This window comes from Onychostoma macrolepis, chromosome 07 (assembly GCF_012432095.1).
Source record: "Onychostoma macrolepis isolate SWU-2019 chromosome 07, ASM1243209v1, whole genome shotgun sequence".
Lineage (NCBI taxonomy): Eukaryota > Metazoa > Chordata > Actinopteri > Cypriniformes > Cyprinidae > Onychostoma > Onychostoma macrolepis.
Window position 1 is genome coordinate 35,849,567 of NC_081161.1, and position 16,428 is coordinate 35,865,994.

Consider the following 16,428-nt stretch of genomic DNA (forward strand, 5'->3'; position numbering starts at 1 on the left):
ACATGATATTTCACTCGGTCAACGAATACACACATTGTCCCCCGATTTTACTCTCCATCTCTACCAGAGCGAGAGTGATCAGACCTGTCTTTCTCTCACACATATATGCACTCTTTTCTTTTTTCCTCTTTAAAGTTGAGAAAGGACAGCCATGTCCAGTAGAGAGACCTCTTCATTATTTTCTCTCTCTCTCTCTCTCTTTGACAGGCATTTTTCAGGTCAACTCACATAGAAAGAAGTCTAAAAGGGGTCTAAAAATATCTTTATAATGCATCCGCTGACAAAAATGATTTGTTTCATGAAGTTACTCTCCTTTTTACTTTTCCACTTCTATCTGCACCTCTTTAGTTTACAGTGAAATTCAGAAACCTTAGATTCTATTTTGATTCAGCAAAGTTGTATTAAATTGCTCAAAAGTGACAGTAAAGATATTTAGAATGTTACAAATAGAATGTTTCTATTTCAAATAAATGCTGTTCTTTTGACCTTTCTGTTTATCAAAGAAAAAAAAAAGTATCAGTTTTCACAAAAATAATAGGCCTACCTGTTTTAAACATTGATAATAATAGAAATTATTTGACCACCAAAAATGATTTTTTTTTTTTTTTTCATGAAGTTACATTCATTTATACCATCTATCTGCATTGCAAATGTATAAACCTGAGACCACTAGTATTTTTTCTTTTTTTTAATATTTTGTTTATTTAGATGCTGAATCCCAGATTTTCATTGTGGTCTCAGTCTTTCGAATCAAGACTTTCAAAGGTTAAATGAAATTAGTATATTTTTGATCAAATGTTTCAGAACACTTCCAGGGTTTGTGAATGAGAGATGGTTTATTTGAAAGTTGTATTTTTGCGCTGTGTTTATATTAAGGGTAAACTCCACAGTTTACACACAAAGACAAGAGCGTCAACACGGTGTGTGTGTATGTGCGAGCACAGCACCCTCTGTTCCCGTTTCCCTAGAGGGTGTTTGAGCCATGTTTGTGTGAGAACATGAACACGTGCCTGGTGTGTTATGCCCTCCTTCCCTCAGGTCCTCTTCTCTACCACCTCTCACATTTTCAAAGCGAGGCGGATGATAGCTTGACCGGAGCACGAGGAACGACGGAGGAGGGAGGGGGGACCGGGGTGGGAATGGGAATTCTTGTTTTTCATACCTCAGAGGTTAATTCCTGATTCCTCCACATTGATTTTTCCTTCATCCCCGGAATCCAAACAAGCCGTCAGAACGGTATCAAGTAAAGCTGGTGTTAAAGAAAAGGCCTGCGAGCCACAGCAAAACAATGGCGAGAGAGAATATTCACAGAACTAACATCAAACTTCTTTGATCTTGTAGCCGATTTGTGTCTTTCTTGTTATTCTGTGTTTATGATGCTTTTTGTTGTTTGCCTTTGCTTTTGTTTTTTGTCACCTTTTGAACAGAATGAGAACAATAACCTCTTGCTGATTTCTTGTTTTTTGCTCTTTCTTGTTTTCTTTTTTGATTTTTCTCTTGCCACAGTAATCTTTTTTTGAATTTTCTCTTTTCTCTTTTTCCCTCCTTTTTGTCTTAACCCTAGGTCCACTCACAAAAAAACACGATGAATCAACACTGAACCGGCCACGAGATGAAGGTATTTTTGTTGCATGTTTTTTCTTTTTTCTTGTCTTTTTTTTTTTTTTTTTTTTTTAAGTCTCTTTTTGGAAAATTAAAAAGCAAACAGCCTTTCTTTGGTAGTGATGAAGAGTATATGAACCTCGTGTGCATATATGTCTGTGTATGTCTGTGTGCAATGAGCTGAAACTTTCTCGTTTGACTTTGGAGGGTGACGTGCAACTTCTGAAAGTTGAAGATGAAGGCAGAAAAACACTGTATCTTCATTAAATGAGAGAAGAACAGTGGTTTTGAAATGTAATACTCCGATAGTGCTGTCTGAAGCACAATTTTACAGCAGTTGCTTTATGATGTTTTTCAAGACTCAGAGCGATTATTAGGCTTTAAACTTATCTCCAACTCTCACGAAGACAAAGAGGTGTTTTCACCGTGTTTTGTCAGTGTGAATAGTTCTCCGGATGCGGTAGTAAAGACCAGCCAATAAATCTAAGAAATAAAATGCAACCGTGGGGAGAAAAGCCAGAAAAACACAGATACACACACACATGGATCAGCACATGTTGTCACCTTTTATCTTGGATATTGCTATAAATGTTCATTTTTTGAACTCCTTTCTTGAGAGCAATGTGTGGTTTTTTTGCCCTGATGTTCTTTCTTGTGTTTACGAAGGACTGTTTTTTCTTCATCTTCTTCTTCTTCCCTCTCGATCTTGCTGGGGTTTTTTTACCTATAGTTCTTTGGGAATGTGAAAAATTGGGATTGGAAAAGGAATAACTTCTCCTAATGCAAATTAACACTCATTGGTTTTATTGCATTGATTAAACTGCTGGTTGGGTCCTTGAAAGCTTGTGGCCTCTCTAGAACTGAATTATTAACCCATTCGATTGTAATTAGTACTGAGTAACTCATTAACTATAACCCAGTCATTATTAGTCTTCATTACCACTTGATTAATACATTATGATGATAAGTGTGGAGATGAAGGGCAGCCAGAAGGATTGATTGTGAATGTCCATCTGTCTGTCCAGCTGTCAATTCATAAATAAAGTATATAATTATATATAGTACAAATTATTATTTTAAATGAATGAATTAAATTAGTGTGTACTTTATGTAATTATGTACTTTTTTTATTAATTGTTTTACCAAATAAGGAAGAATATATATTTTTTTTTTACAAATAAATATACTTGGACTTACACTTGGACAAAATTGTCCACATAAATGGAATAATCTGACAAAATGAGGATGTCTTCAATCGGAAACACGTATTTTATGTTATGTGGCATTAAAATGTTGAGATTTGGGGTTTTCTTGGTTGAGGTTTGTCCTATAATCAACATTGGCTTTCATCTAGCTACAATATGTAAACATATGTGAGTGTTTGTCAGGTGTTTATGGGAAATGCTATTTGTGAACATGGCAGTGTTAAGCTGCTGAAAACAGGATCGATTCTTTTGCTGAGGGAGAAAGAGTGACATCTGAGCGCGAGTTTGCGCATGTGTCTGGGTGAGTGAGTGCGTGATTAGTGTAAGCTTCAGCCGAAGGCTGGGTGTCGAGACAAAGGTGTGTGTCCACCTGAGCCCAGCTCATTATTCAGACTGTGTGTCACATCATTATCAATGTGAAAACACACTCACACACACTTGAAATTTACAGCTTCATGCTCGCTTTCTCCCCCGTCTCTCACGCTCCATCTGTGTCACGCACACTTTATAAACTGTTCAGCCAGACAGCGTCGAGCACGACCTCTCACTCAACACCAGTCTATCAACACCTCAGTCTACATCAGGTGGATTGAAAGCGAAGACTTTAGGACCCTGAATCCATGGACTCCTCACCCCTGTCCACAACAGACCTAACTGCTACGATACAAGCCATCTGTTTAGGGGTTATGCTGTTCATGGCTCACCTCACTCAGGGTCTTTCCTTTTAGTATATGAGACTTAAGCAACAGAGCAGAAAGAATGTTGGTGTTTTTTAGGTTTGGAGATCAGTTAAGGTTATTACTCATAAACCAATATATCTGCCAGGTTTATTTATTTTGTTATCTATCTATCTATCTATCTATCTATCTATCTATCTATCTATCAAGGGCACATTAAATTCATCAAAAGTGAGAGTAAATACCTTTATAATATTACAAATATATATATATATATATATATATATATATATATATATATATATATATTTAAAAAAATAAAATAAAATAAAATAAACTTTGCCATCATGGGAATAGATGATATTTTAAAATATATTAAAATAGAAAGGTTATTATGAATTATAATAATATTTCACAATATGTTTGTTTTAACTGTATTTTTACTGTATGAATGCAGCTTTAGTGAGCATAAGATACTAAAATAAGATAAATATTATATATAAAATAAATTTAAAAAACTGACTCCAAACTTCTGAATGGTAGTTTTACAATACCAATTGGAATTGTGTTTGGACTCGTCCATTGAAAAGCCATTTTGTTTGACCACATGGTATGATATGGTTATTGGTAAATAAAAATTCACCGTGACTTAAGAGTTTACTGCTAAATTTCAATAAAGCTTTATCGTTCTGCTTTTCATTGGTTACTGAACAAGTCTTTCACGGATGGTTACCCTGATTTACAAAACACATTAGCACAAACAAAACTACTGCAGCAACAGCAATCAGCGGCTGATTGGTTGAGGGAATTAACACGCTTCAAGCCGAGTGCGACAGCACAACTTTGTGTAGTTCAGCTGAACAAAGCTAGATTGGGTTTGTGCGTTTGACAGCTGTTGTATCTTAACTTTTTGCCGCAATTTGCTGGCCATTTTTTATATTTGTCAATATGACAGAATTAATTTTCTAGTGCAGTTCATTGTCATTCGGAGCCTCGTATAAATCAGTCACTATTATAAACAGTATGCCTCATAAATATGATAAAGGAGAGTAACCAAAAACAACATCAGTGTTGTATAATCAGACATCATGGGAAATGATGCACATGCTCAAAGGTTGATTCTGCACAGCCAGAAAATAAATAAATAAAATGCATGTTTGTTTAAGATGCAAAGAGTGACAAGCAGTGTTTTAGTTTAAAGGGGTCATTAGATGCAAATTTTTCACAAGTTGATATGATTCTTTAGGGTCTTAATGAAAAGTCTATAACATACTTTGGTTAAAATTTCTCAATGGTAGTGTAAAACAACATCCTTTTTAGCCCGTCAAAAACAGCTCTTTTCACAGCAAGTCATTTCAGTGCATTTCCCTTTAAATGCTAATGAGCTCTGCTGACCCTGCCCCTCTCTTCCATGGGGTTACTAGCTGATCTCATGAGACTCTAAACTTTAGCCGTGGAACTTGTTAAGTAGCACATTATTAGGAAAGGCAATTAGCAAAGATTCATTAAAAAAAACCTGATACTCACTTCTTCTATAGGTGAAGCTGGATCACGAATGATTCACGCGAACATAAACGCATTTAGGTAGAACGGGGGTTCATTCCCTTCAAAACTAAAGGTAATCCTGTGCGTCTTCAGCGGCTCAGATGGCGGGAGTAAATGACGACTGCTATGTTCATTATTGCATCCAACAACAAAGCACCTCAATCGCTTAGGAGACATGCTTGTCTACCCCTGCTCCGGCGGTGAAACAATGGTGGACTGATGACAGCTCACTCAGGGCAGTTCTGTGCTGAAACGCCAATGTCAATGAACAATCGTGGGAGGGGCCTGGGTTTGTGTCAAGTCAAGTCAAGTCACCTTTATTTGTATAGCGCTTTTAACAATACAGATTGTGTCAAAGCACTTAACAGTATCAAATTGGAGGATAGAGTGTCAGTAATGTATAATGATAAGATTAAACACTCAATTTTCAGTTAAAGACATTTCATTATTGAATTCAGAGATGTCATTGTCTAGCTCAGTTTAGTTTAAATAGTATCTGTGCAATCAAATCGACGATAATCGCTAGAAATTAAGTGTCCCCAACTGAGCAAGCCAGAGGCGACAGCGGCAAGGAACCAAACTCCCTCTGTGACAGAATGGAGAAAAAAACCTTGGGAGAAACCAGGCTCAGTCGCGGGGCCAGTTCTCCTCTGACCAGACGAAACCTGCAGTTCAAAAGTTTATATTTCTATTTTAATTTTGTTGCAATTTCTAACAATAGTAGTATTATGTAGTTAGGAATTTTATTATATTTTTAGTTTTATTGTATTTTAATCGAGGTCTTCACTGGGGATATGTCTCTGGGGCTCATCTGGGTGTCCTGGTCTCCGCTGACGATCAGGGCTGTAGACATCATCTCTTGGTGCTGATCCACCATCTGATCGGATACGGACTGAGAAACAGAATAGGAAAGAAACAGACAAATATTAGCGTAGATGCCATTCAACTGACGATGTAACGAGTACATCGTGTGTTATGGGGAGTGTTCCCGGTTCCGGTTGATCTAATTAATGCAGCCTAACAATCCTTTAACGGATTTGAATAATAGAAGCATATTAGTGTGTTATGTGTAAGCCAGGCTAAAGAGATGGGTCTTTGATCTAGATTTAAACTGACAGAGTGTGTCTGCCTCCCGAACAGTGTTAGGTAGATTGTTCCAGAGTTTGGGTGCTAAATAGGAATAGGATCTGCCGCCCACAGTCGATTTTGATATTCTAGGTATTATTAAACGGCCAGAGTTTTGAGAACGCAGCGGACGTGGAGGACGATAATGTGATAAGAGCTCGCTCAAGTACTGAGGAGCTAAACCATTCAGGGCTTTATAAGTAATTAACAAGATTTTAAAATCTATCCGATGTTTGATAGGGAGCCAGTGCAGTGTTGACAGAACCGGTCTAATATGGTCATATTTCCTGGTTCTAGTAAGGACTCTAGCTGCTGCATTTTGGACCATCTGTAGTTTGTTGATCAAGCGTGCAGAACAACCACCCAATAAAGCATTACAATAGTCTAACCTTGAGGTCATAAACGTATTAATTAACATTTCTGCATTTGACGTTGAGAGCATAGGTCGCAATTTAGATATGCTTTTGAGATGAAAAAACGCAGTTTTACAGATGCTAGAAACATGGCTTTCAAATGAAAGATTGCTATCGAACAGCACACCTAGGTTCCTGACTGGTGAAGAAGAATTCACAGAGCAGCCATCAAGTGTTAGATAATGTTCTAGGTTATTACATGTGGGATTTTTAGGTCCGATAATTAACACCTCTGTTTTTTCAGAATTTAGCAGTAAAAAATTACTCGTCATCCAGTTTTTTATATCGACTATGCATTCCGTTAGTTTCTCATGTTTCTCGTGTGACGTCACACAGCCAAGAATCTGTGAACCACTTGATTTGAAAAAGGGGTTATGATTTATCTAGATTTAAAAAAAAAAAAACACTGGGTGGATTTTTATCATTGTAGGGTGGTTGTGTGCACACATTTCAGTTCAAACAACATGTAAAATTGAATTTTGCATCCGATGACCCCTTTAATTTGTATACTGTCATATTATTAAATAATATTTTGAATTAGCTTTTGTTTTTAGTTTTCATTTTAATTTTAGTTTATGTGCTTTATTTTTCTATTTAGCTTTAAATTTCATTTCAGTTTATGTAATTTTAGTACTTTAACTAAAAATTATTTCATGTAGTTGCCTAGGCAACTTTTATTTTATTAATAGTTTATTTTATATTTTAAGTTTAATAGTCATATTTTAAGTTAATAATTGAAATATATATATATATATATATATATATATATATATATATATATATATCTCAACTTTATTTACATTAAGGAAAGCCATTTTTAATAGTTTTAGTTTTAGATTAATTTTACTTAACTCTGGTGGGAAGCAGTTGGGCTTTATATTGAAGCAGAACAGCAATCCTTCAGATAAAGATAAATTGACAGCAAATGCAAATCTGTACAAGTAGGATGATCCCACAGCATATAGATTTGCTTGTTTATTTACTTGAGCTAAAAGGCACATCTGCCAGAGTTTGCCTCCAGATTTAGGCCTAATTGATAATATTCTCAATATGTTTTGATATTTGACATCTAAGCCTCGTACTGCCTACTCGATACTGTAGCAAAATGTTTATGCAGCATAATATAAGCTACATAAGAAGTAGCTTAGTTTAAGTTTATCTGTGAAAACTAAGTTTGCTGTTGTTGACACCTTGTGATGAGATGTTCTGTAACCTCTGCAGTGTTCAGGACTGCACATACATTCATCATTAGAACTGTAGTGCCACAGAACTGCCGACACACTCCTGCAAGCAATAGATTTGCTGTCGACCTGAAGGCACACACACACACACACACACAGTTCCCGTTGGGTTTGATTGTGTGACACGGACTGCGATGTGTGCGTGTGTGTGCGTGTGTGCGTGCTTGTGTTCGTGCACTCATGCTGTGTCTGATGAAGGTGCTGAGCTGGAATCACCTAGAGAGCGATCCGTCATGTTCTCTTGCACTTTGCCGATCCCTCACTCTTTCTCACTCTCTCAGTTTTTCTAAACAAATTTTCTGATCTCTGTTCAAGGACAAATTGTGGTCCTGCAAGGCCCTGGGATACCAACATTTTGGAGCCCCTTTTTTGGTAATTTTGAGATCAGTAAAGAGAAATTATATCCCAAATGAAAGTTGAAATTGTGAGATATAAAATCACAAATACAATAAATTCTTGTGCACAGCCAACTGAAAAAGAAACAAATTTAAGATGAGAATCAGTAGTATTTCAACACCATTTATATACTGTTATAAAATTTAGTAATATTTTATTTATATATATATATATATACATACATATATACAGGTGCATCTCAATAAATTAGAATGTCGTGGAAAAGTTCATTTATTTCAGTAATTCAACTCAAATTGTGAAACTCGTGTATTAAATAAATTCAATGCACACAGACTGAAGTAGTTTAAGTCTTTGGTTCTTTTAATTGTGATGATTTTGTCTCACATTTAACAAAAACCCACCAATTCACTATCTCAACAAATTAGAATACTTCATAAGACCAATAAAAAAAACATTTTTAGTGAATTGTTGGCCTTCTGGAAAGTATGTTCATTTACTGTATATGTACTCAATACTTGGTAGGGGCTCCTTTTGCTTTAATTACTGCCTCAATTCAGCGTGGCATGGAGGTGATCAGTTTGTGGCACTGCTGAGGTGGTATGGAAGCCCAGGTTTCTTTGACAGTGGCCTTCAGCTCATCTGCATTTTTTGGTCTCTTGTTTCTCATTTTCCTCTTGACAATAGGTTCAGGTCTGGTGAGTTTGCTGGCCAGTCAAGCACACCAACACCATGATCATTTAACCAACTTTTGGTGCTTTTGGCAGTGTGGGCAGGTGCCAAATCCTGCTGGAAAATGAAATCAAAGCTGAATTTAAAAAGCTGGTCAGCAGAAGGAAGCATGAAGTGCTCCAAAATTTCTTGGTAAACGGGTGCAGTGACTTTAGTTTTCAAAAAACACAATGGACCAACACCAGCAGATGACATTGCACTCCAAATCATCACAGACTGTGGAAACTTAACACTGGACTTCAAGCAACTTGGGCTATGAGCTTCTCCACCCTTCCTCCAGACTCTAGGACCTTGGTTTCCAAATGAAATACAAAACTTGCTTTCATCTGAAAAGAGGACTTTGGACCACTGGGCAACAGTCCAGTTCTGCTTGTCCTTTGCCCAGGTAAGACGCCTCTGATGTTGTCTGTGGTTCAGGAGTGGCTTAACAAGAGGAATACGACAACTGTAGCCAAATTCCTTGACACGTCTGTGTGTGGTGGCTCTTAATGCCTTGACCCCAGCCTCAGTCCATTCCTTGTGAAGTTCACCCAAATTCTTGAATCGATTTTGCTTGACAATCCTCATAAGGCTGTGATTCTCTCGGTTGGTTGTGCATCTTTTTCTTCCACACTTTTTCCTTCCACTCAACTTTCTGTTAACATGCTTGTATACAGCACTCTGTGAATAGCCAGCTTCTTTGGCAATGAATGTTTGTGGCTTACCCTCCTTGTGAAGGGTGTCAACGATTGTATTCTGGACAACTGTCAGATCAGCAGTCTTTCCCATGATTATGTAGCCTAGTGAACCAAACTGAGAGACCATTTTGAAGGCTCAGGAAACCTTTGCAGGTGTTTTGAGTTGATTAGTTGATTGGCATGTCACCATATTCTAATTTGTTGAGATAGTGAATTGGTGGGTTTTTGTTAAATGTGAGCCAAAATCATCACAATTAAAAGAACCAAAGACTTAAACTACTTCAGTCTGTGTGCATTGAATTTATTTAATACACGAGTTTCACAATTTGAGTTGAATTACTGAAATAAATGAACTTTTCCACAACATTCTAATTTATTGAGATACACCTATATATATATATATATATATATATGCTTTTGGTTTTTCTATTTAATTTTCTTTTTTCATTTTTAGTAATTTTAGTACTTCAACTTATTTTATATTAGTTCTAATTTTCATTGTAGTTTTTTTTTTCAAGTTTATCTCTAAATTCACTTGAAGCATTTCAACTTTTTCATTTACATTTTTAGTGTTTTATTTCTCATTTATACAAAATAATAAAGAATTTTATTATCACCTATTGTTAATAATAATAATAATAATAATAATAATAATGAGCAACTTTTTGGTATCGACAGAATTTTAATACCTGCAATCCTTTACTTATTTTCTCTGTCCTACAGTTACTGTATTTCTCCTTTCCTGCATCCCTGTGTGTGTGTGTGTGTGTGTGTGTGTGTGTGTGTGTGTGATGTATTTGCCCTGTGGGCATTGATGTGTGCTGACGTCTAACTATTCGCATGTTCTCTTTCATTAGCATTAGTCCCCTACCTCCATGATCCCTCATCCACAGAGCGCCGAGCCTCACAGCACCCCCTAGGGGCAAACCACACCACCCACACATTACCTACACATTTCTACTGCTTGTTCATTTTGCAGGATAGACGATGTAAATTAAAAAATAAAAAATAAATAAATATCGAGAGTGAACAAAAGTGTTGAACTGGAAAAATGGCCCGACAGGAACATTAAAGGCAGAAATAACAGAATAAAAGGAGAGATTCACTTACCTATACAACCATTAGAGTAGAGTAGAGTAGAGAGAGAGAGAGAGAGAGAGAAAGAAAGAAAGAAAGGTATGTCCTACTTATGTCAGATCTCTGTCTAAGAGAGCAGGTTAGACGAGCTGGCAGGGAAAGACAGAAAGAGAGAGAGCAAGTGTTGATCAAATCACAGCGACATTGTAATAGAATAATTCATGTTAGAGTTTCACCAGTGAGCGTTTCAATAGACATTTTCAAAGACAGAAACAGCAGTATACTCACAACATCTCCAACATTCAAATGTATTGATTAGTAATAAATATGCTAGGGCACAACCAGAGATATTGTGTTGCTCCCATTCTTAGCGTCGATGATTCCTTCAGGCGTTCTTTTATTATTCTCAATAGACACCTTATAAAATGCTTTATCTCTTTCTGAAGGACACACGTCTCGATTTTTATATTCCATAATTGAAATTGGGAATAATATAGAGTACAGTAAACGTTTGGACACACCTGCTCATTCATTATTATTAATTTATTAATTACATTTTTCAACTTTTAGAATTGACCACTTTTTGACATTTATTACTTTTTTCATTTTTTTCAACATTTAGAATGACAGCCCTCGTTCCACCGCTTCGTTACGTATGTAACCCTCGTTCCCTGAACGTCTCCGTTCCCTCCTTCAGGGAACGAGGGTTACATACGTAACCGAGACGTTCCCTATCTGTCAGTCACGTTCGACGTAACGTCAGTGTGACTGACTAATGGGATCCCTTGGAAAACGCCACTATTGCTGACCCCTTCCAGTGCCCTGCGGAAGCCGGCAAGTCCCCCCACACCAGTTGGGACAGAGATAGGACAGGGCTTAGGCAGAGATGACAGATAACACTGGGAAAGCGTGCTCCAAGTAGGGCTTGGCAGGGGCGGAGACGGGCTGCGCCGCTTTCCCGCGGCCAGCTCCACGCTGTGGCCGTTGCGAAGGCTGCTGCCGGGGCCGAGCTGGAGCGGAGGTGGAGGCCGCCCTCGGCGACGAGCAGGTGGCTGGGTGGAGACAGCAGAAGACAGCCGGGGCAGGATATGACGAAACGCCGCCGTCTGCTTCTGTGCGGCGGAGAACTGTTGGGCAAAGCCCTTCACCGCTTCGCCAAATAGGCCGGCCTGGGAGATCGGGGAGTCCAAGAAGCGATGCTTGTCAGACTCCCTCATATCTGCCAAGGTCAGCCATAGATGGCGCTCCTGGACCACCAATGTGGACATCGTCTGACCCAGGGCCCGCGCCGTGACTTTCGTCGCCCTTAGGGCGAGGTCCGTCACTGTGCGCAGTTCCTGCAGCACACCTGGGTCAGCACCACCCTCGTGCAACTGCTTTAACGCCTTGGCCTGGTGGACTTGCAGGAGGGCCATGGTGTGCAGGGCGGAAGCGGCCTGTCCAGCAGCACTGTAAGCCTTGGCCGTCAGAGCTAAGAACTTACAGGCCCTGGATGGAAGGCGTGGATTACCCCTCCAGGCGGCGGCGCTTTGCGGGCAGAGCTGCATGGCAATAGCGCGCTCGACTGGGGGGATCTCCACATACCCTTGGGCCGCCCCACCATCGAGGGTGGTAAGGGTGGAGGAGGGGCCAGGTCTGTTTCGGGCAGAAAAAGGTGCCCTCCAAGACCTAGTCACCTCTTGATGCACCTCCGGGAAGAATGGAACCGGAGGCGGCTGCCAGCGACCAGCCTGCGCCCCCAGGAACCAATCGTCCAGCCTCGAGCGTTCGGGAGAAGGAGGCGGCCTCCAGTGCAGCCCGACGCTCTCAGTGGCCCGGGAAAGCATAGCAGTCAGCTCTGGATCTGACTCGGACAACGGCACTCTTCCTGACGGAGGCAACGCAGCCGAATCATCATCTCCAGACCCTAGCTCGCCCTCCGATGCAGCGATCGACATCCTGTCATCCGCTGGCGCTCCGAACGAGATGCTGGGCCCCGCCCTGACCGGGGATCCCGAGGGCTCGTCCGTGAACACCAGATGGTGCGATGCGCTGGAGGAGTGAGAGGCCCGCGGAGATGCACTCGACAGGGAAGCTCTCACTGTAAACCTCAGGTCACCCTGACCATGAGCCGAAGTAGCCCTCCGAGAACCGGAGGAGCTAGAACGGGGCACGGCAAGGGGGATACCCCCCGTTTGACGAGGAGGTATCTGGAGCGCAGCATCGCCCACAATAACAACATGACTCATCCACGAGCGCTGCTTCAGCATGCTGAAAGCCCAAGCACGAGACACAGCGATCGTGACCGTCAGATGAAGCCAGGAAACGACCACAACCAGAAACACACGAGCGGGAAGCCATCTTTAAATAGACGCCCGTCGCTCGTGGAGCTCTTTTAGATATTTTGCTCTTTTAGAAAGGAAACACTCTTTTAGAGAAGCGCTAAAGCGCTCAGGGGAAGTCGCGGCGCGACCGCAGAATGACGAGCTGCAGCACGCCGTCAGAAGCAGCAGCACTGGAAACAGCAACCTCCGCTGACGCGCCGTAACACCAACTGCTTCGTAGCTGTCTTGCAGACACTCTCGGAGATTCGCGCTGAATGGATCGGCTCCGAAGCGAAAAGCTGATGTGCGTTTGCACGCACGCCAACTGTCATTGGCTTGTTTTGTTAACACTCGAAGGTGATTGGGCTCTCGGGCGAGATCCCATTAGTCAGTCACACTGACGTTACGTCGAACGTGACTGACTGATAGGGAAACATTGTTATAAAATTAATTCATTATTATAAATATATTATTTATTTTATTTCAATTATACATTATTTGATATTATTATTAAAATCATTTTAATAATATTTTAATACTAATAATATTTTAAGAATATTTTTATTATTTTATTTACTATAAAACATTTAACATAAATAATGTAAAGAAATTCATATATAGGCACTTTTATTTGTCTATAAAACTACTTTCAAACATTTAAGAATAAGTTTATAGTTCTCAAAGGTCTCTAGGAATATTTGAAAAACAAATGTATTCTGTATGACACTGTATGAACCTTTGAATTCTGTCAGAGATCACTTTTACACTACTTACAATATCATCTGCTATAACTTTTAAAATAACTGTGTGTGTGTGTGTGTACCTGTTTTTCTATTCAGGTGGGGACTTAAACCTGAATACACACAGACTCATGGGGACTCATGTCACGGTGGGGACCTAAATTGAGGTCTCCACAGGTAAACAAGCTAATAAATCACACAGAAAGTTTTTTGAAAATCTAAAAATGCAAAAAGTTTCCTGGGTAAGATTATGTGTAGGGCAATAGAATATACGGTCTGTACAGTAGAAAAAGCATTACCTCTATGGAGAGTCCCCACAAGGATAGCAAACCAGACGTGTGCACACTTCAATGGGCCTTAAATTAAAGCTGGAAATTTTAAAAAGTGTGATCAATATCTGTCACTGTTTCCATTGAGAACTGCAGTGTTCGGGAAATGTCTTTAAATGACCAGTCTTTTCACTTAATAAAGCTTATTTATCCAACAGCACATATATAAGTTTTCTCTGAAACTTTTTTCTCATTTCTCAATACAGAGCTAGTGAATCCTACAAGTAAATTCATGTGGGCTCCAATCACAGGCTTGAACAGGATGCTGTGTTTTTTTTTTTGGTTCACCAGTCAGCGATGCTTCTCTCTTGTCAACAGGCCAGACAGCGGTACTCTTCACAGCGCTTCTCTGTAATCTAAATGAGAGGAGGATGGAGATAGGTTTAATGAACCTCATCCAGTCAAGCGGCCCGCCATTCAGATTCCCCCAGAATTCACTGCCAATTAAATGGGGCTTGCTGGATGAGAGGAAGTTTATGGAGGAAGGGGAGACAGGGACTTAGCGAGGTTAAATTAGGACACCCTCTCCACGCACACACACATTCCCACAACGACTGCCAGGAGAGTCCAGTCTATTATTGTTGGTCTTGCCATTATCCTGAAGTAAACAAGAATGAGCATGCAAGGGAGAAAGAGAAGAGAGAAAGTGGGGGAAGAAGAAAAATGAGGGTGAAAAAATAATGAGCAAGAAAGGAATTGAAAAACAAGGCCTTCATACGTGCTTTTTTGTGATTAGTTCATGTGTGCTCGATTTGGGGGGGGGGGGGGGGTTAATGTGCATGGTTGTTATTCACAGTTGAACAACTTCTGCGCGACTAGATCTCAGTAATTGATCCTCTTTAAATAAAAACAAATTAAGTCAGCTCAATTTAAGCATGCTATTTTGGAAGCCCAGTAAGAAGTCAAGGAGAGAGTGCGAAATACGAGTGATAGCATGAGAAAGATTTAAAATGGATAGTTCACCCTAGTTTTCTTTATATGACAATTTTATGCAGCTCATAGTAAGCCCATAGAAACCACATGAACCACAACTGTCAACCTCCAAAATCAAGCTCTAAAAATGACCAAAAACACAGTAAAAGTAACATAAATGTGGTCCATATGATTTGCATGCTACATTTCCAAGTCTTCTGGAGCCATATTGTATCTTTTTTTGTGGAACAGAATGAAAGTAAATCATTATTCACTAATAATCCACCGTTTAAGTGAGCACTTAACTCAAAATAACGTTTGTTAGTCGATTAGAGTTCAAAGTTTCAGAGATCGGTTTCTCAAATGAACACCTCAGTGGATGGTAAGATTATCAGGGAGTAACTTTCATTTCAGAACTTTCATTATATAGTCTCATTTTATAGGGCTTTTTTGCCTTTTTAGGAGCTTGACATATGTGAAGCTTGACTAAAAACTGGATGTGAAAAAGAGGAGTGTGAAAATGATCCTAATAATGTTCCACGGAAAAATATAAAAGCATATGAGTGAATAAATAATGAAATAAATTTAAGTGGTGAATATAATAATAATTTTGAGTGATGCATATATTCTAAATGGAGAAAAGAAGGGGGAGGATGTGGTGAATACTGAATAATAAAAATGTGGGGAAAACAAAAGTGAAAACAAGTGTACAGAAAGAAGTGATAGAGTTCAAAAGTCCAATAGTAAGAGATCAGAAATAAGATGAATAGTCATCTTGTTTCTGTGGCTGTATGAGGAGGCCACGGGGATGAAAAGATAGGGAGGGCTTTGTTTCAGAGAAAAACCCTTCTCTCTCTATTCTTCACTATATTTGACCCCCTCCCTCTTTCTTCAGTAGCAAGAATGTTATTGGGGATTCTTCTGTCTTGAATTCAGAGAAACTGAGATCACATACAAACAGTGCTGCTGTGCTGAAATGAGCGTAAGTGAATAGTTCACCCCAAAATGAAAATTCCATCATTTTCTGGAGCTTGACATTCATTAGTCAATGTCTAGTTTAGTTGTATAGAAAAGAGCAGCTTGTATGAGGGGCATGAGGATGAAGAAATGATGCTAGAACTTTCTTTGGGGTCTTTGCATGTACAGTAAATGTATGTGCAATAAAAAGGTGCATGTGTGCCATCTGCATATGTGCATTTAAAGACAGCATGAAGCATTCATAACCCCTACTGCAGACTCGACGTACATTAAAGCAATATTTTTCTCTGTCTCCGTCTTATCCTTCTGAGTGCTCTTTACGATATTGATCCATGTGTAAGAGACACTGAGAGACAGTCTGACTGCAGCCTGTAGTCTAAGTGTTGATTGTCGGTCTCTCAAATGCCCTGTTTTCTGCTCCTTCAAACCCCCTCCACCTCACCAAAAGCTCCCTCCTGTAATCTCTCATCCGTCTTTCTCCTCTCATACTCGTCTTCATTCTTTCAGTCGTGTGGTGT

The 16,428-nt window shown here is 39.4% G+C and overlaps 1 protein-coding gene across 8 annotated transcripts in view; it reads left to right on the plus strand.

Moving 5' to 3' along the window:
* Nucleotides 1-16,428, plus strand: part of nlgn2a (neuroligin 2a) — a 198,990-nt gene that overhangs the window by 113,200 nt on the left and 69,362 nt on the right. For 6 of the 8 annotated variants that reach the window (XM_058780625.1, XM_058780627.1, XM_058780626.1 and 3 more), the window contains one exon: nt 1,565-1,618. The exons of the other annotated variants lie outside the window; for them this stretch is intronic. In XM_058780625.1, coding sequence (XP_058636608.1) covers nt 1,565-1,618 — 54 coding nt within the window. The remainder of the gene's footprint in view (nt 1-1,564; nt 1,619-16,428) is intronic. 8 annotated transcript variants of the gene reach the window in all.